At 42.8% G+C, this 27,402-nt stretch overlaps 1 protein-coding gene across 1 annotated transcript in view; it reads right to left on the reverse strand.

The window, feature by feature from the left end:
* Positions 1-10,722: 10,722 nt before the first annotated feature.
* Positions 10,723-27,402, reverse strand: part of LOC110535591 (ubiquitin-protein ligase E3C) — a 40,455-nt gene continuing 23,775 nt past the window's right edge. Inside the window, exons 20-24 of the mRNA XM_036935319.2 lie at positions 21,677-21,889; positions 17,937-18,125; positions 17,712-17,778; positions 13,982-14,112; positions 10,723-12,007 (exon numbers count right to left, since the gene is read on the reverse strand). Coding sequence (XP_036791214.1) covers positions 11,837-12,007; positions 13,982-14,112; positions 17,712-17,778; positions 17,937-18,125; positions 21,677-21,889 — 771 coding nt within the window. The 3' untranslated portion in view covers positions 10,723-11,836. The remainder of the gene's footprint in view (positions 12,008-13,981; positions 14,113-17,711; positions 17,779-17,936; positions 18,126-21,676; positions 21,890-27,402) is intronic.

A 27,402-nucleotide genomic window follows, 5' to 3' on the forward strand; every position in this document is an offset into this window, starting at 1 on the left:
GGTGCCAGGGACCCAGTCTCAATAAAAGTGATTACGGACATTGTGGCGGTCAATATCTAATTAGCCTCGCGAGCAGGGCCAATAAGGAAGAGGATCAGAACATGGAGCGCAATAGCTTCTATAAAGTAGACGTTTATGGCAATTTGGCACAAGATATAATAGCTTGTATATTTTTTCTCATAAGAGGGAGAGAAGATTTGACTTTAGTGCATCACTATGGGACAGTTTAACTGGACACAGTTTAAGTCTTGGCCGAAAATGCATGCTCAATGGAGAATCTCCATTGAAATGGTGTTTTAGTCAAGGACTAAACTTAATCTGTGTCCGGCGCCAGCCCTATTTTATATCTAATAATGTTATTCTTCATAATAGACAATTGAGCATCAAAACCTTAAACAAAATGCCTAAACAAATGAATAACCATATAATCATATAATAACCATAAATACTTAAAACCACAAAACTTGGATGTGACTGAAGACCTTGTGTGGGTTAAATAGGAAATGTACACAAATCAAAGCACAGGTATAGGAGACACTCTTCCACCGTGCCTGGGCCTGTTCTGGTTTAACCAAGATGGAACATCATACCGGATACAGAGCATTATGGTGAACTGTAATGTGAATATTGTGAATTCATGCATTGACTCTTGTCATTGATAGGATATTTTTCATTGAATTTGGTCAAACATCAATTTATAAATAGTAGTAAATATTGATAATTGCGTTGCAGCTACTTTTAGCATTTTTATTTTAAGTCCAATTCTAGGCAGGTGCATCAATTGACCACACGACAGCGCTGGTGTTCAATAGTCTATGCCACAAAGCCTCTTGAGGCGTTTTTTGCTGAGGTGAGATATGGGGCAGAGATTTAAAAATAATAATATTATCATTTTACATTTTTTATTTAACTAGGCAAGTCAGTTAAGAACAAATTCTTTATTTACAATTACGGCCTACCGGGGAACAGATTTGTACTTTGTCAGCTCGGGGATTCGATCCAGCAACATTTCGATTAGTGGCCCAAATGCTCTAACCACTAGGCTATCTGCCGCCCCAGATTTGAGCATAAAGGGACATTTCAATCATAAATTAAAGTTTGTAATATGTTTTCAGACCTCAAAGTAACACCTTTTGTATTTTTCTTATTTATGAAAAGATTATTGGAGTTAGAGTAATAATATTTTATACAAACAACATACATAATGATATATGATTAAATACATGGGGAATGTTTCACAGGTCAATAATAAAAATGTAAAATGAGGTGTCTCAAAAACATTTTTTTTAAATTAAACTATAAAAATATGGATGGATTTCAATAAAACTTCCTAGTCATGTAGAGATAGACACTACTAACTTTTGTATTTTATGTAACCTTTATTTAACTAGGCAAGTCAGTTAAGAACAAATTCTTATTTACAATGACGGCCTACCAAAAGGCAAAAGTCCTCCTGCGGGGACAGGGGCCTGGGATTAAAAAAATAAATACAATATAAATATAGGACAAAACACACATCACAACAAGAGAGACAACACAACACTACATAAAGAGAGACCTATAAGACCACAACATAACAAGGCGGCAAAACATGACAACACAGCATGGTAGCAACACAACATGACAACAACATGGTAGTAGCACAAACACATGGTACACACATTATTGGGCAAAGTCAACAGCACAAAGGTCAAGAAGGTAGAGACAACAACACATCATACAAAGCAGCCACAACTGTCAGTAAGAGTGTCCATGATTGAGTCTTTGAATGAAGAGATTGAGATAAGACTGTCCAGTTTGAGTGTTTGTTGCAGCTAACAACATTGAATAAAAGCTTTCTACGTGGTTTCTATTTGAGTTCCCTGGTCTCCCCTAGCATAATGTCAACATTTTTTTTTTTATTTTTTTTTTATTTTTTACCTTTATTTAACCAGGTAGGCAAGTTGAGAACAAGTTCTCATTTACAATTGCGACCTGGCCAAGATAAAGCAAAGCAGTTCGACAGATACAACAACACAGAGTTACACATGGAGTAAAACAAACATACAGTCAATAATAAAGTATAAACAAGTCTATATACAATGTGAGCAAATGAGGTGAGAAGGGAGGTAAGGCAAAAAAGGCCTTGGTGGCAAGGTAAATACAATATAGCAAGTAAAACACTGGAATGGTAGTTTTGCAATGGAAGAATGTGCAAAGTAGAAATAAAAATAATGGGGTGCAAAGGAGCAAAATAAATAAATAAATTAAATACAGTTGGGAAAGAGGTAGTTGATAGGGCTAAATTATAGGTGGGCTATGTACAGGTGCAGTAATCTGTGAGCTGCTCTGACAGTTGGTGCTTAAAGCTAGTGAGGGAGATAAGTGTTTCAGAGATTTTTGTAGTTCGTTCCAGTCATTGGCAGCAGAGAACTGGAAAGAGAGGCGGCCAAAGAAATAATTGGTTTTGGGGGTGACTAGAGAGATATACCTGCTGGAGCGTGTGCTACAGGTGGGAGATGCTATGGTGACCAGCGAGCTGAGATAAGGGGGGACTTTACCTAGCAGGGTCTTGTAGATGACATGGAGCCAGTGGGTTTGGCGACGAGTATGAAGCGAGGGCCAGCCAACGAGAGCGTACAGGTCGCAATGGTGGGTAGTATATGGGGCTTTGGTGACAAAACGGATTGCACTGTGATAGACTGCATCCAATTTGTTGAGTAGGTTATTGGAGGCTATTTTGTAAATTACATCGCCAAAGTCGAGGATTGGTAGGATGGTCAGTTTTACAAGGGTATGTTTGGCAGCATGAGTGAAGGATGCTTTGTTGCGAAATAGGAAGCCAATTCTAGATTTAACTTTGGATTGGAGATGTTTGATATGGGTCTGGAAGGAGAGTTTACAGTCTAACCAGACACCTAAGTATTTGTAGTTGTCCACGTATTCTAAGTCAGAGCCGTCCAGAGTAGTGATGTTGGACAGGCGGGTAGGTGCAGGTAGCGATCGGTTGAAGAGCATGCATTTAGTTTTACTTGTATTTAAGAGCAATTGGAGGCCACGGAAGGAGAGTTGTATGGCATTGAAGCTTGCCTGGAGGGTTGTTAACAGTGTCCAAAGAAGGGCCGGAAGTATACAGAATGGTGTCGTCTGCGTAGAGGTGGATCAGAGACTCACCAGCAGCAAGAGCGACCTCATTGATGTATACAGAGAAGAGAGTCGGTCCAAGAATTGAACCCTGTGGCACCCCCATAGAGACTGCCAGAGGTCCGGACAACAGACCCTCCGATTTGACACACTGAACTCTATCAGAGAAGTAGTTGGTGAACCAGGCGAGGCAATCATTTGAGAAACCAAGGCTGTTGAGTCTGCCGATGAGGATGTGGTGATTGACAGAGTCGAAAGCCTTGGCCAGATTAATGAATACGGCTGCACAGTAATGTTTCTTATCGATGGCGGCTAAGATATCGTTTAGGACCTTGAGCGTGGCTGAGGTGCACCCATGACCAGCTCTGAAACCAGATTGTAAACCACATTGTAAACAGAGTGCCCCATGGCCGCGGTGGGATTATGATATGGGCATGATCTATAGACAACCAACACAACTGAATTTCATAGATGGCAATTTGAATGCATGGGATCCTGTGGCCCATTGTTGTGGCATTCATCCGTTGGCATCACCTCATGTTTCAGCATGATAATGCACAGCCCCATGTTGCAAGGATCTGTACACAATGGAAGCTGAAAATGTCCCAGTTCTTCCATGGCCTGCATAATCACCAGACATGTCACCCATTGAGCACGTTTGGGATGCTCTGGATCAACGTGTACGACAGCGTCTTCCACTTCCCACCAGTATCCAGCAACTTCGCACAGCCATTGAAGAGGAGTGGGACAACATTCCACAGGCCACAATCAACCGCCTGATCAACTCTATATGAAGATGTGTCGCACTGCATGAGGCAAATAGTGGTCACACCTGATACTTACTGGTATTCTTATCCATGCTCCTACCTTTTTTTTAAGGTATCTGGGACCAACAGGTGCATATCTGTATTCCCAGTCATGTGAAAACCATAGATTGGGGTCTAATATATTTATTTAAATTGACTGATTTCCTTATATGAACTGTAATGCAGTAAAATCTTTGAAGTTGTTGCATTTTGCGTTTATATTTCTGTTCAGTGTAGTTCTGTTGACCAGAACAATCCGAAAATGTGACTGATGGATAGCTGTGAATCTAAGCTTTTGTTTTACTCCATATACTAGTGTATACATATGAACAACAATTTACAGACGCACACAAACAATGACTAGATCTCATCTCCCCAGAGCCGCATGCTCACCCAGATCCCTAGTGTCTGCATTATTGTTTGTCAACTTGGCCTTAAACATTTGATCAATTTGTTTTTCTCGGTCGCCTGTGCTATTTCAATATTTAAATAAGACATGGCATTTTATTTTTCCATTGTGTTAATGGTTTATTGATTTCCACGTTTTTGTATACGTTTTTTCAAGCTGAGTGATGAGAAGAGAATAGTCCAGCCCATTCGGTATCTCACTACACTTCCATATGCCGTGTTTTAAAATTATACATACAGACGGATTAAAAGTACATTTACTAATACTTCTGATAGCCAACTTTCTAACTCCGCCCACAACTTCCGGACTTCATAGTAGTCCCAGAATGCATGGATTATTGAGTCATTATTAGTTTTACGGTTGTAAAAACTATTGGACGCTAAATCCAGAGAAATTACGGGCCATGTAAAAACTTCGACGCACGCACAACATTCAGACATTCGTGTTACTGTCGACAATAAAAAGTCCTCAGAAACATACGTCTTCTCCCTTCGGACGAATATAACACCCTGAGTGGGCGGGTTCAGTGTCCAGATGCGGATTTCCAAGCGCTCTGATTGGTTGAGAATGGCAGGGCTATGATGGGTGTGATAATTGTGGGCTCAGCAGACAAACTAACTGGTTTTAAGGGAAACTGAAGGGACTGTGACGGAAAGTTAGGTAGAGAGGAGAGAAGCGGAGCAGGGCGGCCTTTCTTTCTTTTTTACAGCGTTTAAAACATGACTCTGCCTTTGTGCTGTAGGGTGTTAATTTTGTCTCTTGTAAAATAAATGCTATACACTAGTTTATACTGGATTAAGCATCATTTTATTTATAATTTTATTTCGTTAGTTATATTATTTTTAAGTCTTGGTTCCAATAGCAAAAAATACATTCTCAAAATATTTACCAAGTAGGCTAAAATAAAAAGTAATAATAAAAAGTAACATAAGAATAACAATAACGAAGTTACATACAGGAGGCACCGGTGCCGAGTCAGTGTGCAGGGATACAGGATAGTTGAGGTCATCTGTACCTGTAGGTGGGGGCGAAGTGACAAACAAACAGCAAGTAGCAGCAGTGTACAAGGGGTGTCAATGTAAATTGTCCATTGGCGATTTTTATGAATTGTTCAGCAGATGGCACCATTTTATTTTTTATTTGATTTACGGATAGCCAGAGTCACGCAACCAACATAATTTACAAACGAAGCATGTGGTTTAGTGAGTGCACCAGATCAGAGACAGTAGGGACGACCAAGGATGTTCTGTTGATAAGTGTGTGAATTTCACCACTTTCCTGTCCTGCTTAGCATTCAAAATGTAACGAGTAGTTTTGGATGTCAAGGAAAATGTATGTAGTAAAAAAAAGTGCATTATTTTCATTAGGAATGTAGTGAAGTAAAAGTAGTCAAAAATAGAAAAAGTAAAGTACAGACACCCCCCCACAATTACTTAAGTAGTACTTTAAAGTACTTAACACCACTGAATTTTAATATATATTTTATGGAAAACAGATGTATGTTTCTGAAGGATGCACCATGCTGCACAGTTGACAAGATGACCAAGCAGCGCATATTACCGTTCGATTCGAGCAGGGCGCCCCACCCTCACCAGCTACATCCGTTCACGTGACGGGACATATTATTTATTTTTTATTTAACCTTTATTTAACAAGGCAAGTCAGTTAAGAACAAATTCGTTTTTATAATGACGTCCGAACCTCATAGCCCGTTTAACCCGGGGAAGCTTAATCGAAACCCTTCAATGTTTGAGGCTATATAGTGTTTGTTTACATTTACTTTGTCTACAAACATTGGAGTAAAATGACAGTAGAACTAAGCTCATGAGGAATTTATAAATGATATTTCAAGAAGAAATGGGTACGCCTACATTAATTTGCCTACATATAATTAATTCCAAACTGCTGATTCTTCCTTAGTTGTTAATTGTATCGAAATCTAAAGGCACAACCATGTAGGCGACAATGTCTTTAGTAGTTGAACATGTTATTACGCCAACCTCGTGAAAGTGACAAGCTGACACGTTTAATTTTCGTCAAAATCAACTTTTGCAAGCACATGCGCAGTTCAGTGCGAGACACGCGTGAGACCCAATGACGTTGTTATACACGTGACCTAATGCCGCGTTGAAAATCAAATCAAATTTTTTGTCACATGCGCCGAATAAATGCTTATTTACAGGCTCTAACCAACAGTGCAATTTTTAAGTAAAAAAAAGTATTGGGTGAAAAATAGATAAATAAAAACAACAGTAAAAAAGACAGTGAAAAATAACAGTAGCAAGGAGATAGCAGTAGCCAGGCTATATACAGGCACCGGTTAGTCAGGCTAATTGAGGTAGTATGTACATGTAGGTATGGTTAAAGTGACTAGGCATATATGATATACAGAGAGTAGCAACAGCATAAGAGGGGTTGGGGGACACACACAATGCAAATAGTCCCGGTAGACATTTGATTACCTGTTCAGGAGTCTTATGGCCTGGGGGTAGAAACTGTTGAGAAGCCTTTTGGTTCTAGACTTGGCGCTCCGGTACCGCTTTCCATGTGGTAGTAGTGAGTACAGTCTATGACTGACACCGCCTGTTGTAGAGGTCCTGGATGGCAGGCAGCTTAGCCCCAGTGATGTACTGGGCTGTGATGTACCCTCTGTATTGCCTTGCGGTCAGAGGCCGATTAGTTGCAGTACCAGACAGTGATGCAACCAGTCAGGATTAAAGGTCAACCGATTAATCGGGATGGCCGATTAATTAGGGCCGATTTCAAGTTTTCATAACAATCGGAAATCGGCATTTTTGGGCTCGGATTTGCAGATTATTATTTTTTTTTTTTTTTACACCTTTATTTAATCTTTATTTAACTAGGCAAGTCAGTTAAGAACACATTCTTATTTTCAACGAAGGCCTAGAAACGGTGGGTTAAATGCCTCGTTCAGGGGCAGAACAACAGATTTTTACCTTGTCAGCTCTGGGGATTCAATCATCCAACCTTACAGTAACTAGTCCAACGCAATAACGAGCACTCCACAAGGAGACTGCCTGTTACGCAAATGCAGTAAGTCAAGGTAAGTTGCTAGCTAGCATTAAACTTATCTTATAAAAAACAATCAATCATAATCACTAGTTAACTACACATGGTTGATGATATTACTAGATATTATCTAGCGTGTTCTGCGTTGCATATAATCTGACTGAGCATACAAGTATCTAAGTTTCTGACTGAGCGGTGGTAGGGAGAAGCAGGCACGTAAACATTCATTCAAACAGCACTCTTGTGCGTTTTATCAGCAGCCCTTCCTTGTGCATCAAGCATTGCACTGTTTATGACTTCAAGCCTATCAACTCCCGAGGCTGGTGTAACCGAAGTGAAATTGCTGGCTAGTTAGTGCGCACTACTCGCTCTGAGCCTTGGGGTGGTTGTTTCCCTTGCGCTGCATGGGTAACGCTGCATCGATGTGGTGGCTGTTGTCCTTGTGTTGCTGGTTCGAGCCCAGCGAGGAGAGGGACGGAAGCTATACTGTTACACTGGCAATACTAAAGTGACTATAAGAACATCCAATAGTCAACGGTTAATTAAATACAAATGGTATAGAGGGAAATAGTCCTATAATTCCTATAATAATTACAACCTAAAACTTCTTACCTGGGAATATTGAAGACTCATGTTAAAAGGAACCACCAGCTTTTATATGTTCTCATGTTCTGAGCAGGAACTGAAACTTTATTTTTCTTACATGGCACATATTTTACATGGAACATATTGCACTTTTACTTTCTTCTCCAACACTTTGTTTTTGCATTATTTAAATCAAATGTCAACAGAACATGTTTCATTATTTACTTGAGGCTAAATATATTTTATTGATGTATTATATTAAATTAAAATAAGTGTTAATTCAGTATTGTTGTAATTGTCATTATTACAAATACATAAAAAAATTGGCCGATTAATCGGCATCGGCTTTTTTGGTCCTCCAATAATCGATATCGGCGTTGAAAAATCATAATTGGTCGACCTCTAGTCAGGATGCTCTCGATGTTGCAGCTGTAGAACCTTATGAGGATCTGAAGACCCATGACAAATCTTTTTAGTTTCCTGAGGGGGAAGAGGCTTGGTCGTGCCCTCTTCACGACTGTCTTGGGGTGTTTGGACCATTCTAGTTTGTTGGTGATGTGGACACCAAGGAACTTGAAGCTCTCATCCTGCTCCACTACAGCCCCGTCAATGAGACGGTCCTCCTTTTTCTGTAGTCCACAATCATTCCTTAGTCTTGGTTACGTTGAGGGATGGGTTGTTATTCTGGCATTACCCAGCCAGGTCTCTGACCTCCTCCCTATAGACTGTCTCGTCGTTGTCTGTGATCGGGCCTACCACTGTTGTGTCGTCTGCAAACTTAATGATGGTGTTGGGAGTCTTGCATGGCCATGCAGTTGTGGGTGAACAGGGAGTACAGGAGGGGACTGAGCACGCACCCCTGAGGGGCTCCAGTGTTGAGGATCAGCGGTTTGCTTATATCCTTATACAGCTGACTGAGTGCGGCCTTGGTGCCAGCTTTCATCTGTGGTGGTAAATCAACAACCACGAAAAGTATAGATGAAAACTCTCTTAGCAAATAGTGTGGTCTGCAGTTTATCATAAGATACTCAACTTCAGGCGAGCAAAATCTAGAGACTTCTTTAGATTTCGTGCACCAGCTGTTGTTTACAAATATGCAGACCTTCCCCCCTCGTTTTACCAGAGTGTGCTGTTCTATCTAGCCGGTGCAGTGTATATCCCCCTAGCTGAATATCCATGTCATCATTCAGCAACGATTCTCTGACTTTAGCACATTTTTGTTTTGCCCAACTGAGGAAAATGCTGTTCATTTTAAATTACTCCATGTATTTTGAAAGATGAGACGTTGATGAGCCAATAATAGCCTACCGCTTTGATGTCAGCCAAATGGGCACTTAACATTTCCAAATATATATTTTTTAACCCTTATTTTACCAGGTAAATTTACTGAGAACACATTATTTACAGCAACATTTCCAAATCATGAAGCTCGTGTCATATACAGTGTCAACGTTTATGATCCTTATGTTTGATGTAGTTACAATATGACATGGCGTCATAACCTGGGTTGTTCTGGAAAGAATGAGACTGTTTATTGTGAAGAAAATTCGCCAGACCACACGCACCTGAATGCACCCATAACTCTTTTCTATGCGCACCAAAATTACGATCCGTTTCTCTAAATTGCCTTGTGAAAGTCTAACGCTGTAAATCGTATTTGATCATTCAGCTACTCAATGTTGGCAATAGAACAAGAGTTCAAATCATGCCCACCTGACCCAAATTGCGATTAACAATGGAGCTTTTTGGATTGCGTAAACACTAATTGTGTGATGGCGGGAATGCAGGGTTATGTTTCAAATGAAACGACTAGCCTTCAAGTGTGCTTGCTCTAGTTCCTCGAGGCACAGCTAGTAAAGAAAAGCACCTTATAGTTGGAGACTTCTTTGATTCATAAAAGTGCATTGAAATTGCTTAGGTCAGGAACTGTGCACATTTCGGACACCATTTAGTCCGCACTTAAACCCTTGTCTTTTATGTTGCACCTCTCCTACATTTTCCAGGAATAGTGTTATGTTATTGAATGTATCCTGGGTATTTCCGGCGAAAAGTAGAGTAAATGTCAAATGCAAATCAAGTGCATAATGTTTTGATTCAGTCTTGTCACGTGAACCGTTGTGTAGGCCTACTTCACCTTTAGGCTAATAATTTCCCCATGATATCCAAACTGTTTACTTTCAATTGTTACCATGGTTATGCATATTATTTTCACACTCCTGTAAGAAACGTTTCAATTTGGCTCTATCCAGATAGGCCGATTCCCTAAATAAATATCTCTGTAATTGATATGAAGTCATCTTTTTAAGACCCAAACTGCTTTGAGTGCCCCCCTGGCCTGTTGGATGCATGGGATGTGAGTTTGGGGAGAGGCAGTGGTTGGCTATTCCAGGACGCATCCCACATAGCACTACTACCAGAGCTCTATAGGTCAAAAGCAGAGCACTATTTAGGTAATAGGGTGCCATTTGGAACACAAGCTAGAGAGGAGGGATGGATGGAAATGCCATCAACCCAACTGCATCAGGACTCAGGCAGATTTATGACTAAGGCCCATAATCTTAGAATAGTTTCCGCTCTGTGTTTCTTAACTGGATGTTTATTTCATTATACTGTATGTCAGAGGGCAATAAAATGCTCGAGATTTCCCCACAAAGCACCTTGTTTTATGTCCAGGTCCTTCACTGTAAATTACGCACAAAGCAGCTTGTTTTATGTCCAGGTTCTTCACTGTAAATAACCTGGCAACAAAAAATGGAGTTCAATGCAAAAAAAAGAAGACATTTTTAATCATATTCAGAGACAATTTTTTCCAGTCTGGTGATACATGTATAGTCAGGTTTCACTAGCCTTATCAACTTGACAGTGTCCACCCCAAATGGCACCTTATTCACTAATTAGGGAATAGGGTGCCATTTGGGACGCATCCACAGCTGTTGCTCCATAGGTGGATAATCACTGCAGCCAGGGCACATACTGTAGAATAGATGGTTCACTTTAATGTGTGTGAGAACACGAGGCCTTCATTCAAAACACAAGAAAAGCAACCTGTACAAATACTGATTAAAGGAATCGTACAAGAGTGGTGTAAACACATATACATATTCACAAATATTCCATAATCAATAGTCCACTCTCTTAGCAATACTCGTCTCTTTGCCTTGAAAAACAACACAGTAGCCTGCCCAAAGCATTTTCATTTTTATGTTATGAAATTACTATTAATAATAATCATTACAGTAATCACAAAACTAAGTGAGCTTATATTACCTCTAGTAGAAAACGTGTCCCAAATGGCACCCAAGTCCCTTTATAGTTCACTACTTTTGGCCAGGGCCATAGGATGCCATTAGGGACAGGCCCCTAACAGACAAGCTGGCCCTCTCAAAGCCCTTGAGACAGAGGTGTAAGGAGTGCTGCAGTCCTGTGTGTCACCCCATTTCTGTCCTCTTATTGCCAGTTCCTCTCTCCTCCTCAGACAGCACTGTTCGATCTTTGGTGAACACGATTGTTATTGTCGTTTATTTCATAATGCACTCTGCTGAAGGGTCATGGACACACTCACAGTAGATCTTGTCTGTTTCTTTTGCGCAAAGTCTTAAAAAAACAGCCTCGAGATTCTATTGTTGCTGCTCTTTTGGGGATTTTGAATACACATGTAAGTTACTTTAAAACCAAAACATTCTGCGCTCACCCCCCCCTCCATTCTTCCCTCGTCCCACTCTTGGGTGACAATCCCTTCACCCCCGTTTCTGTTCTACACACAGTCAAAGAGAGATATCAGTTCATCATGTTCGTTCTCTCGCTCTCAACAGGAAGTCTTCTCTGGCCTGTCCATGTCAATTGAATCAGTGGTTGCAGGGAGTAAGACACAGACGTCCCCCCCTCAGCTGAGCTCGAAGCCTGCGGAGGACTCAATGGCGTACAGAAGCTTGTTCCTCATCAGGTGCTGGTCGCAGAACTCGGGCAGCTTAAGCAGGTTCATGCAGGTGGAAGCTGTGGGCAGGCGCTCTAGGTCATTCCCCCCGTTATGGATGCAGAAAGCTGGGTACAGTTCCTGGAAATATGGGTGAGATGGGGAGGGAGAACTGTGTCAAACTAGAGGTTCATAGGGCAACGGAGGCCCTGTATACATTAAATTCATACAACTGATGTACCACGCATCTGGCATAACACTAGTGATACAACAGTTTTTTTTCTGGACAAAATAATTAATTACAAGCGACATCAGGATATAAATGTGATAAGCCGTGAAAAAAGTGTGGATATACAATTAAAATAGTCTGTTATGTTTGAAGGAGACCGAGTGTGACACTTGGATGCTGAGCAAGTGTAGCAAATGGTAATTTCATGTTTTCAGTCTGGCTCTTTATAAAATTACACTTTCTGGTGATGAGGCCAGGCCATCTCCACTCACATCATCCAGGCCAAGACACTGGTCGCATCCCAAATGGCACCCTATTCCCTACATAGTACACCACTTTTGACCAGAGCCCTATGGGTTTTCCTATGGTCCCTGGTCAAAAGTAGTGCACTATATAGGGAATAGGTGCCATTTGGAGCGCACACATTGACGGTTTCCATTAGAATCCACAGGAATCATCCTTTCTGTTTCTAACGTCCAGCCGCTCTATAGCTATTTAAAGATTAGGAGCGTGGCGTGGGGTTCAGCGCCTGTAGCAGCCTGGTTAAATGGTTCCTGGGGGGCTCGGCGGTAACGACGCCATTTTTCTGACAATTATCGTATTAAACTATCGTTGCTTATTGAGAAAGTGTCATTATGGAAGCGATCATTCTGGAAAAATAGGCTATCCATCATCTTTTTAAATGGCTTCTCATGAAAGAGCTATTTCTCCACTAATGAATCTTTGGGACGTTTACGGCAGCTAATTAAGGCTGGGCTGGCACGGGCCCAGGGTTAGGGTCAGGGGCCGCTCCCCGCCCCCCACCCTACCAATCACCATCATCGCCCCCTCTCCGGGCCCAGAGAGGAGATCAGGAGGAGACCGGGAGTGGGGAAGAAACCGGGAAGGGCAAGGACATCCCATCCACACACTCCCCAATGTCAAATTCATTAAACAGGGGGGAGCTCTCCAGCCCTCCTTCCTAAGCCACCAAGGGAGATTTTTAGGAGTGTTCCCACCCATACCCTCTTCTCTCTCCCCACTGTGCGAGTACTTAAGTATTCTTAACTAAAGACGGCAACAAACAGTAATAAAACCAATCATATGACAATTACAGCTGGTTATCCTAAGTAAGGTGTGTATATAAAAGTCCTAATGGATTTCAGCATTGCTCTCTTTTCCGTTTCCAACCGTTTTAGTGTCCCTATAAATCAAGTCATTAGGAAAGTGAAACGGCTCTCGATTGGAGGAATCAGCAGCTGATGACACGATAATGGTAATTCCGATAAAAGCAATTCCACCATTTCAGTTCAGGATTCAGCTCTTGGCTGAAGTCATTTTGGAAACAAACCGTTTTAGATGATGTTACAGCAATGTTTTGGTGCTAGTTTTTGGGGTCGGCTATTAAAAACTAGTATATTCATTCTGGGGTTATACCCTGTGCCCAACTAAAGAAAGAGGAAATCATTATCAATAATGTGAAACTATCTTCACTACTACTCACGAGCCAACAGTGCTAATAATCCAGAGATGGGCTGTAAACCACAGTGCAGGATAAGATAAGCATGAACCAGGGAGCCTTAGTAGTCTTATCACTATGCCCAATTTGAAAATGTTCATCGGAGGGTGTCATCAGGACAGGTATTTTCATTACATGCCCATTAGAACAGCGAACACTCCATAGTGCTGGCCTTTCTCTGGGGTTGTGTCCCAAATGGCTCCCTAAATAGTGCACTCCTTTTGGTCAATGTGTGCATTAGATAGGGAATAGGGTGCCATTTGGGACTCAAGAGTGTTTGGTTAAACCCCTGATAGCACCGGCTACAATCAACAACACCAGACGGAGGGTAGAAAATAAAACGGGCGCAGGAACAAACTGACATAGTGAACTTTTGGTCAACCCTCACCTTGAAGCCCAGGAGAGGAGGCCGCGAGCAACTGGTGACAAACTTGAGCAGCTTGCGTTTCTCTTCATCGGTGAAGCTCTCTACCACCTCCCAGAAGATGGTAATGACAGGGTGGGTGGCAGTGTAACCACCTGGAGAAGAGGGACAGAGAAAGGACAATATTAAAAAAACACCTGTAAATGAATCCACTGGCAGACAGAAGTAGTTGTCATGCCAGTCATAGCACCTCGACCACCACACATGCCATTGAACCACACATTCTTTAGAGAGCAACCGTATCCCACGACTAGGCCACCTGGCCCATGAACTTGACAGGAAAGCTTGACAGTTAGCTCTATGGAAATCCTCCTTTTTTAAATTTCACCTTTATTTAACCAGGTAGGCTAGTTGAGAACAATTCTCATTTACAACTGCGACCTGGCCAAGATAAAGCAAAACAGTGCGACACAAACAACAACACAGAGTTACACATGGAATAAACAAACACAGTCAATAATACAATATAAAGTATATATACAGTGTGTATATATATATATACATATATACAGTGTGTGCAAATGAGGTAGGATAAGGGAGGCAATAAATAGGCCATAGTGGCAAAATAATTACAATTTAGCAATTAAAAGTACTGGAGTGATAGATGTGCAGAAGATCAATGTCCAAGTAGAGATACTGGGGTGCAAAGGAGAAAAATAAATAAATAAATAACAGTATGGGGATAAGGTAGTTGGATAGGCTATTTACAGATGGGTTATGTACAGGTGCAGTGATCTGTGAGCTGCTCTGACAGCTGGTGCTTAAAGTTAGTGAGGGAGGTATGAGTCTCCAGCTTCAGTGATTATTGCAGTTCGTTCCAGTCATTGGCAGCAAAGAACTGGAAGGAAAGGCTACCAAAGGAGGAATTGGCTTTGGTGGTGACCAGTGAAATATACTTTCTGGGGTGCGTGCTACGGGTGGGTGCTGCTATGGTGACCAGTGAGCTGAGATAAGGCGGGGCTTTACCTAGCAAAGACTTATAGATGACCTGGAGCCAGTGGGTTTGACGACAAATATGAAGCAAGGGCCAGCCAACAAGAGCATACAGGTCGCAGTGGTGGGTAGTATATGGGGCTTTGGTGACAAAATGGATGGTACTGTGATAGACTGCATCCAATTTGCTGAGTAGAGTGTTGGAGGCTATTTTGTAAATGACATCGCCAAAGTGGATCGGCAGGATAGTCAGTTTTACTAGGGTATGTTTGGCAGCATGAGTGAAGGAGGCTTTGTTGCGAAAGGCTTTGTTGCGAGCAGTTGGAGGCGAGCAGTTGGAGGCCACGGAAGGAGAGTTTGTATGGCATTGAAGCTTGTCTGGAGGTTAGTTAACACAGTGTCCAAAGGAGGGCCAGAAGTATACAGAATGGTGTCGTCTGCGTAGAGGTGGATCAGAGAATCAACAGCAGTAAGAGCGACATCATTGATGTATACAGAGAAGAGAGTCGGCCCGAGAATTGAACTCTGTGGCACCCCCATAGAGACTGCCAGAGGTCCGGGCAACAGGCACCCGACTTGACACACTGAACTCTATCTGAGACGTAGTTGGTGAACCAGGTGAGGCAGTCATTTGAGAAACCAAGGCTGTTGCGTCTGCCGATAAGAATGTGGTGATTGACAGAGTCGAATGCCTTGGCCAGGTCGATGTCTACAGCTGCACAGTATTGTCTCTTATCGATGGCGGTTATGATATTGTTTAGTACCTTGAGCGTGGCTGAGGTGCACCCATGACCAGCTTGGAAACCAGATTGCATAGCGGAGAAGGTACGGTGGGATTTGAAATGGTCGGTGATCTGTTTGTTCAGTTGGCTTTCAAAGCCCTTAAAAAGGCGGGGTAGGAAAGATATAGGTCTGTAGCAGTTTGGGTCTACAGTGTCTCCCCCTTTGAAGAGGGGGATGACCGCAGCAGCTTTGCAATCTTTGGGGATCTCAAACGATATGAAAGAGGTTGAAAAGGCTAGTAATAGGGGTTGCAACAATTTCAGCGGATAATTTTAGAAAGAGAGGGTCTAGATTGTCTATCCCGGGCAGATTTGTAGGGGTACAGATTTTGCTGTTTTATTTTTTTGGATACAAAAAGATTTCCCAAGCTTTAAACATCCCAAGGAGCACTGTGCAAGCGATAATATTGAAATGGAAGGAGAATCAGACAACTGCAAATCTACCAAGACCTGGCCGTCCCTCTAAACTTTCAGCTCATACAAGGAGAAGACTGATCAGAGATGCAGCCAAGAGGCCCATGATCACTCTGGATGAACTGCAGAGATCTACAGCTGAGGTGGGAGACTCTGTCCATAGGACAACAATCAGTCGTATATTGGTCAAATCTGGCCTTTATGGAAGAGTGGCAAGAAGAAAGCCATTTCTTAAAGATATCCATAAAAAGTGTTGTTGAAAGTTTGCCACAAGCCACCTGGGAGACACACCAAACATGTGGAAGAAGGTGCTCTGGTCAGATGAAACCAAAATTGAACTTTTTGGCAACAATGCAAAATGTTATGTTTGGCGTAAAAGCAACACAGCTGAACACACCATCCCCACTGTCAAACATGGTGGTGGCAGCATCATGGTTTGGGCCCGCTTTTCTTCAGCAGGGACAGGGAAGATGGTTAAAATTGATGGGAAGATGGATGGAGCCAAATACAGGACCATTCTGGAAGAAAACCTGATGGAGTCTGCAAAAGACCGGAGACTGGGACCGAGATTTGTCTTCCAACAAGACAATGATCCAAAACATAAAGCAAAATCTACAATGGAATGGTTCAAAAATAAACATATCCAGGTGTTAGAATGGCCAAGTCAAAGTCCAGACCTGAATCCAATCGAGAATCTGTGGAAAGAACTGAAAACTGCTGTTCGCAAATGCTCTCCATCCAACCTCACTGAGCTCGAGCTGTTTTGCAAGGAGGAATGGGAAAAAAATTCAGTCTCTCGATGTGCAAAACTGATAGAGATATACCCCAAGCGACTTACAGCTGTAATTGCAGCAAAAGGTGGCGCTACAAAGTATTTACTTAATGGGGCTGAATAATTTTGCACGCCCAATTTTTCAGTTTTTGTTTGTTAAAAAAGTTTGAAATATCCAATAAATGTCGTTCCACTTCATGATTGTGTCCCACTTGTTGTTGATTCTTCACAAAAAAATACAGTTTTATATCTTTATGTTTGAAGCCTGAAATGTGGCAAAAGGTCGCAAAGTTCAAGGGGGCCAAATACTTTTGCAAGGCACTGTATTTTGGTTCCTAACTTCCCTGAAAAGTTGCATATCGCGGGGGCTTTTCGATGCTAATGCAGTACACCACAGGATGTTTTTGTGCTGGTCAAAGGGCAGTCAGGTCTGGGGTGAACCAAGGGCTATATCTGTTCCTGCTTCTACATTTTTTGAATGGGGCATGCTTATTTAAGATGGTGAGGAAAGCACTTTTAAAGAATAACCAGGCATCCTCTACTGACGGAAAGAGGTCAATATCCTTCCGGGATACCCGGGCCAGGTTGATTAGAAAGGCCTGCTCGCTGAAGTGTTTTTAGGGAGCGTTTGACAGTGATGAGGGGTGGTCAACACATTAAAATGACAAAAGCAGTTACTCCTACTACTAGTAACGGAGTATCACTTCGATATCATTTTCACCATTATGACTGAGCCTAAGTAGTTTGGTTTCTTACAATAAAGTTTAATAAACCATCCATAATGCGATCATACCTGAGTAGTTTGTAAACGTCTTCAGGTCGTCAAGGCAAATGGGCACATGAGCTCCAGATATCAAAACCTGTAGTGGGATAGCAAAGATTGATGAATAATTAGAAATGTATCTTTATGTGTGCAAGTAATGTGAATAGAGTTGCAAAATTCAGGCAATTTTCCCAAAATTCAGAGAATTTCCAGTAATCCTGGTGATTTTGCCAACCGAGTGAAAATCCAAGTTACCTGGATCTCCTGCTGGTCAAACATGCGCAGCCACTCCAGGTTTACCACGTTGGCCAGGCCCTGTCTGAAGGCCAGGCAGTGGGGCCTGATCTGTTTGTTGAGTCGGTAATCAGCCACTAAATGGATGTATGCTATCCTGTTGGCCGTGGACACAGGGATGTCCTTCCCTCCCGGCTTCAGCTCAACCACCTGGAAGAAAGAACCCGTCAGACATACAGGCATTTATCACACAGCCACGTAGAAAGCAACCAGGAGAGAGCGGGAACATGTCACCCTGAACACATTTTACTGAGGGTATTCCTTTCTTAATTTGAAAACAGAGTCAGGGCGTGTGTTCACAGGTAAAGTGTCAATCAGGTGTCACGCAAAATGAAAGGTAGAAATTTGGTAGTGGAGCATGTAATATTATTGTGTCAATGGAGGCATACTCTCAAGAGTGCTGAACACAAGACTAGCACTTTAGAGTGTTTAGGCCCAAACAGCTTGTTTGAGCGTACCAGTGGAGCAAGGGGAAAAATCGCTGATCAGGCTAAGGGACCCAGGTGTCGGTTTCGCAGGCCTAAGACGGGACAGTGCGCTAGGGATAAGGACCAGTTCTCTGTTCCTGGCTTTGGTATGGTCCATGAACAGCCGCTGGACCATTAAAAGTTTGGCACAAGATTCTTCCACCAACCTGTTTCATCAGCTATAGTTTGTTGAGCTTTTGGGTCACAAATCCTGATCTCCCCCCTTCCTGGAGTAGTTTGTAAATCGATTGAATGGTTTTGGAGGAGTTAGGACAAAATAATCAGTGGAATAATCCAGATCATTTAGGAGCTTATGATACTTTTAAAATCATTGTGTTCCCAAAAATCGTAACCATTTTCAATTATGTGAATACTTGACAGCTAAGGGGGTGCGAGGGCATGTCCCCCCCGCAAAATGTTTGCTCTACAAAGTGGGTTAAAGAGAAAATTAAGTACCACAAAAGGGTACTTTAGTCAGCTATAGGCAGCTTGCTCTTATTGTACACCGTTGTAAGATACCTTCTACAGAAGGGGTTTATTACTGGGAAGTATCTATATTACTAGAGGTCGACCGATTATGATTTTTCAACGGCGATACCAATACCGATTATTGGAGGACCAAAAAAAAGCCGATACCGATTAATCTGACGATTTTTTAAATTTGATTTGTTATAATGACGATTACAACAATACTGAATGAACACTTAACTTAATATAATACATCAATAAAATCAATTTAGCCTCAAATAAATAATGAAACATGTTCAATTTGGTTTAAATAATGCAAAAACAAAGTGTTGGAGAAGAAAGTAAAAGTGCAATATGTGCCATGTAAGAAAGCTAACGTTTAAGTTCCTTGCTCAGAAGATGAGAACATATGAAAGCTGGTGGTTCCTTTTAACATGAGTCTTCAATATTCCCAGGTAAGAAGTTTTAGGTTGTAGTTATTATAGGAATTAGAGGACTATTTCTCCTTATACGATTTGTATTTCATTAACCTTTGACTATTGGATGTTCTTATAGGCATTTTAGTATTGCCAGTGTAAGAGTATAGCTTCCTTCCCTCTCCTCGCTCCTACCTGGGCTCGAACCAGAAACACAATGACAACAGCCACCCTCGAAGCAGCGTTACCTATGCAGAGCAAGGGGAACAACCACTTCAAGTCTCAGAGCGAGTGACGTTTGAAACGCTATTAGCACACACCCTGCTAACTTGCTAGCCATTTCACATCGGTTACACCAGCCTAATCTCGGGAGTTGATAGGCTTGAAGTCATAAACAGCGCAATGCTTGACACACAACGAAGAGCTGCTGGCAAAACGTACGAAAGTGCTGTTTGAATGAATGCTTACGAGCCTGCTGCTGCCTACCACCGCTCAGTCAGACTGCTCTATCAAATCATAGACTTAGTTATAACATAATAACACAGAAATTCGAGCCTTTGGTTATTAATATGGTCGAATCCGTAAACTATCATCTCGAAAACAAGACGTTTATTCTTTCAGGGAAATACGGAACCGCTCCGTATTTTATCTAACGGGTGGCATCCATAAGTCTAAATATTCCTGTTACATTGCACAACCTTCAATGTTATGTTATAAATACGTAACATTCTGGCAAATTAGGCGGCCCAAACTGTTGCATATACACTGACTCTGCGTGCAATGAACGCAAGAGAAGTGACACAATTTCACCTGGTTAATATTGCCTGCTAACCTGGAGTTATTTTAGCTAAATATGCAGGTTTAAAAATATATACTTCTGTGTATTGATTTTATGAAAGGCATTGATGTTTATGATTAGGTACACATTGGAGCAATGATATGCACCGCATCGATTATATGCAACGCAGGACACGCTAGATAAACTAGTAATATCATCAACCATGTGTAGTCAACTAGTGATTATGAATGATTGTTTTTTATAAGATAAGTTTAATGCTAGCTAGCAACTTACCTTGGCTTCTTACTGCATTCGCATAACAGGCAGGCTCCTCGTGGAGTGCAATGAGAGGTAGGTGGTTAGAGCGTTGGACTAGTTAACTGTAAGGTTGCAAGATTGAATCCCCCGAGCTGACAAGGTGAACATCTGTCGTTCTGCCCCTGAACGAGGCAGTTAACCCACCGTTCCTAGGCCGTCATTGAAAATAAGAATGTGTTCTTAACTGACTTGACTAGTTAAATAAAGATTAAATAAAGGTGTAAAAAATAAATGTAAAAAAGAATCTGCCAAATCGGTGTCCAAAAATACCGATTTCCGATTGTTATGAAAACTTGAAATCGGCCCTAATTAATTGGCCATTCCGGTTAATAGGTCGACCTCTATATATTACCTTTAATTTAACAACATTTCAGTCAAAAGGTAATACAGAAACTAATCAAATCTACAATATTTTCAACAAACAGGTCATTCTGAATCGGTAACGTTACACGATTCCAGGTCATATTGACTCCACACCTTATTGCATGCGAGTGGCTGTCTTTTCTTGTTTGCTTGCTTTGACTATCTCCTGAGGGCATGTATAGGCCAGTCTGCCTCTGAGTGTGTGCCTAATCTCCCGCAAATTGTTTTCGGTATTGTATTTGCTATGCCCTATTTGCAAACACGGGCTACATTCTAACGACACTGTTCAAGCCTGTTTAAAGAGGAGCTAATAAGAAAAGCTAAGGCCCTGAGCAAACAGGCGGAGTGGGTAGAGTGCTTAACCCAGCCCGGGGAGACTGGTGAGGGGGACCAGAGGGCACTGAATAGGCCCGCACTGTCAAATCAGCCAGGCTCGGACGTGCTAAAGTGGCAAAAGTTGCGCCTCTCAGGCGTGTTCCGAGATAATTGCTCGAAGGCCCGTTTGGTGGAACGGTCAACATAGAGCCTTCTATTCCCCGCTGCACAGCAGCAGTCAGGGCGAGAGCGGGCGACGTGCTTTATCTCTCTCAGCGCCAAATACAGACAATGTGAGGGAAATGAATTATTAACACCTCACAGGGAGAGCGTATAGAGGGAGTGAGGGAGCGGGGAGCGTGGCAGCTAGAGACCGACAAGAAGGAGAGAACAGGACAAAGGGACTGAAGGACAGAATGACAAGGCCACAGAAACAGGCACGAATGAGGAAGAGGCACTGGCAATCAAAGATGATAGAGAGAATAATACTGAGAGTGGTAGTGTGTGAATTATTTAACCCCCCCCACAAAACACACACGGATACCCACACACCCACACCCACGCACACACACACACCTGTGCCTCTCCCAGGTCGTTGTTGACAATGGTGAAGTTGAGTCCCAGGTCCTCCACGTCTTCCTCGTAGCTCTTGAGGAAGAGCAGGTTGCGGTACATCTCGGGGTCCAGCGAGGCCAGGTGGTGGATGTCCACGTCTGCACTGGTTCCCAGCAGCTTGGACAGGAAGAAACTGGCAAATGGCAGCTCAACCAGCATGTTCTCATACAGCGCCTATAGGGAGACAGGAAACAAAGGTCAAGGTCATAGATTAACTCTGGTCAAAAGGTCACGGATAACATGATGTGATCCTGTGTGGCTCAGTTGGTAGAGCATGGTGCTTCCAACACCAGGATCATGGGTTCAATTCCAGCTGTGGCCACCCATATGAAAATATATGTGCATATGAGATGTAAGTTGCTTTGGATAAAAGCGTCTGCTAAATGGCATATATTATTTTTTATGATAAAAATAAGGCCATGATAAAGTCATACAAATCAGACTAACATAACCAGTGGCAGAACAGTGAAGAGAATAATCAATAACAACAATGGATAAAGATGAGCCATCTTTGCAGTTTTCAATTAAAAACCATTAAGCCACGCATTGTTAAAAGAGTGACGGGAACACCGGATTTGACAGCGTTTAACGTAGTAAATCAGTTCGCATCGGCGCAAGAGCGCAACACAAGAACATAATCTGTCTAAAACATACGGGCTTTCAAATCTGCCCGCCTCAAACTTTATAAATGTCAATTCTATCCTTGACCTGGGCTGCCATTAAGAACCATGGCCAAGCAGGTGGCTCATAAAACGGGGAGCTAATGTACTGGAATTGTCCTAAAGAAAGAGCCCTTTCCAAGCATTAAATATACAGGTCCTTATAAATGATTGCACAAAAAAAAAAATCCTGACCACATCAGCTAAATGGATTATAAATCTACACCATTTCCATAATGCATGCATCTTAAAACAAATAGGCAGGCATAAATCCCTGGCTATTTTCTAAACACAGGTTAATTGGGCAAACTTCAAACACAGTCTATTTTTTATGCAAATGAATCCACTCAGCATTTCTCGGGGAGCCTCTACGAATTCCCTGACCATATGCGCCGCGTGCCCCCTTGAAACCTATCAATAACAACACAGTGCCGGGAAGAGGTGGCAATAAGTAGACCTGTATGGGGGAAGAGTAAAAATCTGTGGTATATATTTTATTTTTTCGGTCGCTTTATTTATGGGTGTTTATTGCCAGAAATTGTGCCAAAATGACTCGGGATAAAACTGATTAATTATGGACCGTCGTCCCCTTTTAATATAAGTGAGTGCAGTGGCAACGCAATTAAAACAGATCGCGGCGCCATCAGGGAGAATAAACGCCCGACAACATTGCAGGTTGCCTTCTGTTAGCTGCCAAATAAATCCCTTAATTTACAACATTAAGAATCAATCAAAATATAATGCCTTTCAAACGTATCACTATCAATCAGGGGTGCAACCTGGACACCTCTGAAGGGGAACTTTTAGTCCGACCGGGTAGATCAATGAGGAAAGGCACTAGGGAGGACAGAGGAGGGTGAGGGAGGGGTGCACACAAACACACAAAACTTCAGCCACTCTGAGAGAGTTTGGAGGGCAGGTCAGGGCTAACAATACAGGGCTTTTGGGTGCAGTGCACTATCATGAGGGGGCAGGGTGGGTGTTCCAGGTGGATGGATGGGGTGAGTAATGGGTGAGGCGTGGAGACACAAGAGAGGTATGTGGCAGGGTCTACAGTCAATCACGGATTACAAAAAGAAAACCAGTCCCAGTCGCAGACCAGGATGTCTTGCTCCCAGACAGACTAAATAACTTCTTTGCTCGCTTTGAGGACAATACAGCGCCACTGACACGGCCCGCTACCAAAACCTGCGGACTCTCCTTCACTGCAGCCGACGTGAGTAAAACATTTAAACGTGTTAACCCTCGCAGGGCTGCAGGCCCAGACGGCATCCCCAGCCGCGTCCTCAGAGCATGCACAGACCAGCTGGCTGGTGTGTTTACGGACATATTCAATCAATCCTTATCCCAGTCTGCTGTTCCCACATGCTTCAAGAGGGCCACCATTGTTCCTGTTCCCAAGAAAGCTAAGGTAACTGAGCTAAACGACTACCGCCCCGTAGCACTCACTTCCGTCATCATGAAGTGCTTTGAGAGACTAGTCAAGGACCATATCACCTCCACACTACCTGACACCCTAGACCCACTCCAATTTGCTTACCGCCCCAATGGGTCAACAGACGACGCAATCTCAACCACACTGCCCTAACCCATCTGGACAAGAGGAATACCTATGTGAGAATGCTGTTCATCGATTACAGCTCAGCATTTAACACCATAGTACCCTCCAAACTCGTCATCAAGCTCGAGACCCGGGGTCTCGACCCCGCCCTGTGCAACTGGGTACTGGACATCCTGACGGGCCGCGCCCAGGTGGTGAGGGTAGGTAACAACATCTCCACCCCGCTGATCCTCAACACTGGGGCCCCACAAGGGTGCGTTCTGAGCCCTCTCCTGTACTCCCTGTTCACCCAAGACTGCGTGGCCATGCACGCCTCCAACTCAATCATCAAGTTTGCGGACAACACTACAGTGGTAGGCTTGATTACCAACAATGACGAGACGGCCTACAGGGAGGAGGTGAGGGCCCTCGGAGTGTGGTGTCAGGAAAATAACCTCACACTCAACGTCAACAAAACAAAGGAGATGATTGTGGACTTCAGGAAACAGCAGAGGGAGCAACCCCCTATCCACATCGACAGGACAGTAGTGGAGAGGGTAGTAAGTTTTAAGTTCCTCGGCATACACATCACGGACAAACTGAATTGGTCCACCCACACAGACAGCGTTGTGAAGGAGGCGCAGCAGTGCCTCTTCAACCTCAGGAGGCTGGAGAAATTAGTCTAGTCACCAAAAGCACTCACAAACTTCTACAGACGCACAATTGAGAGTATCCTGTCGGGCTGCATCACCGCCTGGTACGGCAACTGCTCCGCCCATAACCGTAAGGCTCTCCAGAGGGTAGTGAGGTCAGCACAACGCATCACCGGGGGCAAACTACCTGCCCTCCAGGACACCTACACCACCCAATATCACAGGAAGGCCATAAAGATCATCAAGGACAACAACCACCCGAGCCACTGCCTGTTCACCCCGCTATCATCCAGAAGGCGAGGTCAGTACAGATGCATCAAAGCAGGGACCGAGAGACTGAAAAACAGCTTCTATCTCAAGGCCATCAGACTGTTAAACAGCCACCACTAACATTGAGTAGCTGCTGCCAACATACTGACTCAACTCCAGCTCACTTTAATAATGGAAATTGATGTAAAAAAATGTATCACTAGCCACTTTAAACAATGCCACTTAATATAATGTTTACATACCCTACTTTACTCATCTCATATGTATATACTGTACTCTATCATCTGCTGCATCTTGCCATCTTTATGTAATACATGTATCACTAGCCACTTTAAACTATGCCACTTTTATGTTTACATACTCTACATTACTCATCTCATATGTATATACTGTACTCGATACCATCTACTGCATCTTGCCTATGCCGTTCTGTACCATCATTCATTCATATATCTTTATGTACATATTATTTATCCCTTTACACTTGTGTGTATAAGGTAGTAGTTGTGGAATTGTTAGGTTAGATTACTTGTTGGTTATTACTGCATTGTCGGAACTAGAAGCACAAGCATTTCGCTACACTCGCATTAACATCTGCTAACCATGTGTATGTGACCAAAAAAAATTTGATTTGAGAGGAGGGGGGCAGTCTGATCCACACGTCCTACTGAAGGTTACTGGGAGCCTGGCTGGACAGTGATGTGGAGCTGTGAGACTGGCAACAGGAGACCTCTCTCTTTAATAGCCCAACAAAAGAGTCTGGAAGAAGAGGGGCTCCGAAAACAGCAATCAGGCGGCACAGCATCTTAAAAGGGAAGTTCAGTATTTTACAACTTGGATGGTTCCTCACTCTGAAATCAGTCCATGGGCCACGAGGAACTGTAAGCCAAACACAGTCCAACTTTAGCAACATGAATATTGTTTTTTTCATGACCAAATCAACTAAATTATTTGGTTTTACGTTAACTTGAGGTGATTTGCCCTTTTTTTAGTGGACATTGCACGGTTGATTTTAGATGCCAGAGAGAACAGTGAGAGACCAGCAACCTTGCCTTAGAATCCAGATGCTAGAGAGATACAATACTGAAGGCTATGCGAATTCAATATGCTTTCATTCTCATTATATACTCATGTGGTCTGTAATGTTATGTGGTTTCTGTTTGTGGAGTCAACCTTTATACATGTCAGTTGGGAGGACAAGTTAGGAAGAGCGATAGCCCATATTGTGATGTCCAATCCCATTTCAGTGAGTACCCCAAACAGGCCCACTCCTGACGACAATACATTACCTCCACAACAATGGCAAGCCGGGAGGCCATTCATTAACTATATTAATCTCCTGTGTCCCATAGGCCCTGGCGTGAGTACCACGCATCTCAGCGCAGCAGTGATGCAATCCTAATCTATAACAGTTCCATCTTTCCTCCCGGTTCATCGCCAATAACAGCACTAAACAAATATCAATATACCACTCAAACGAGCACTCACAAGCCCGTATTTATGGAGAAAGAGAGAACTTTAGGTAGGGTTAATTGAAAGCCAAATTCTACATAATTTCCCCCACCTTTATTGCCTGAGCCATTAGCTGTAGTGAGAGGGGAGGGGGGAGCAGAGCGTGCTGCTAGCAGCTGACTGGCCATTTCAGAGTGGGACGAATACAGAGAGAGACCAGGCCTAGTCCCAAATGGCACCCTAAAGCCCTATGTAGTGCACTACTTTGACAAGGGCCCATATGACTGGTCAAAAGTAGTGCAGTATAAAAAGGGAATAGTGTGCTATTTAGGGCCAAAGCCCAGGAGGAGTTATGGTGCTCTGACGAGTGGACGGGACCATCTTGGAGAGAGAGAGAGGACTTTCAGATCAAAATGCTATTACCACATGCTTTGACCGCTTATTTATGTCCCTGACGGCGGGGGGCTGGCGCTGATTTAGCGCCCGGCCAAATGCAATCGCTCCACAAACAATGAGGAAAGAATCACCGGCTAATTGAAGGCCATATTGAGAGGGGGCCGGTTGTCATGAGGTCATTCTTCTCCCGTTGAGAATGAGATGACCCCTCTTCCAACTCTCACACACACACACACACACACTCTCTCACAGCATCTCGATAAACAATCAGCCAGCACATGCAGAAAAGAAAGAACATTTAAAAACATTAGGCTCTAATAAATTGTGTCATCAGGGAGGGGAAAAGGGGGAAGGGAAAACAAAGCCATCAACAGATTGCACATGCTGTTGGGTAAATAAACCAAACTTATTCCATTCAAACTGGTCACATTCTTGGACATAAAATAATAATTATCAAGGACACCAAACACCTTTGTTAGATATGAAGTCAAGTTGAAATGCTAACAACCATAACATGTTATAATGAATCAGCCTTGTCCCAGTACTGTACCTCTGTTATTCAATGTTAGGGCAGCCTCATTGGTAGTGATCTCTGATCAAACCCAGATGATCTGCTGGTGTCCGGGGCATAGTGTGACCCTCAGAGAAGGACCACAAGAGGGCAGGCCAGAACCCCCTCTCTGAGGTACTGGAGCGCTGTGTTGCCGAGTACATTTC

Source organism: Oncorhynchus mykiss, chromosome 11 (genome assembly GCF_057628025.1).
Source record: "Oncorhynchus mykiss isolate SJ-2025 chromosome 11, ASM5762802v1, whole genome shotgun sequence".
Taxonomy (NCBI): domain Eukaryota; kingdom Metazoa; phylum Chordata; class Actinopteri; order Salmoniformes; family Salmonidae; genus Oncorhynchus; species Oncorhynchus mykiss.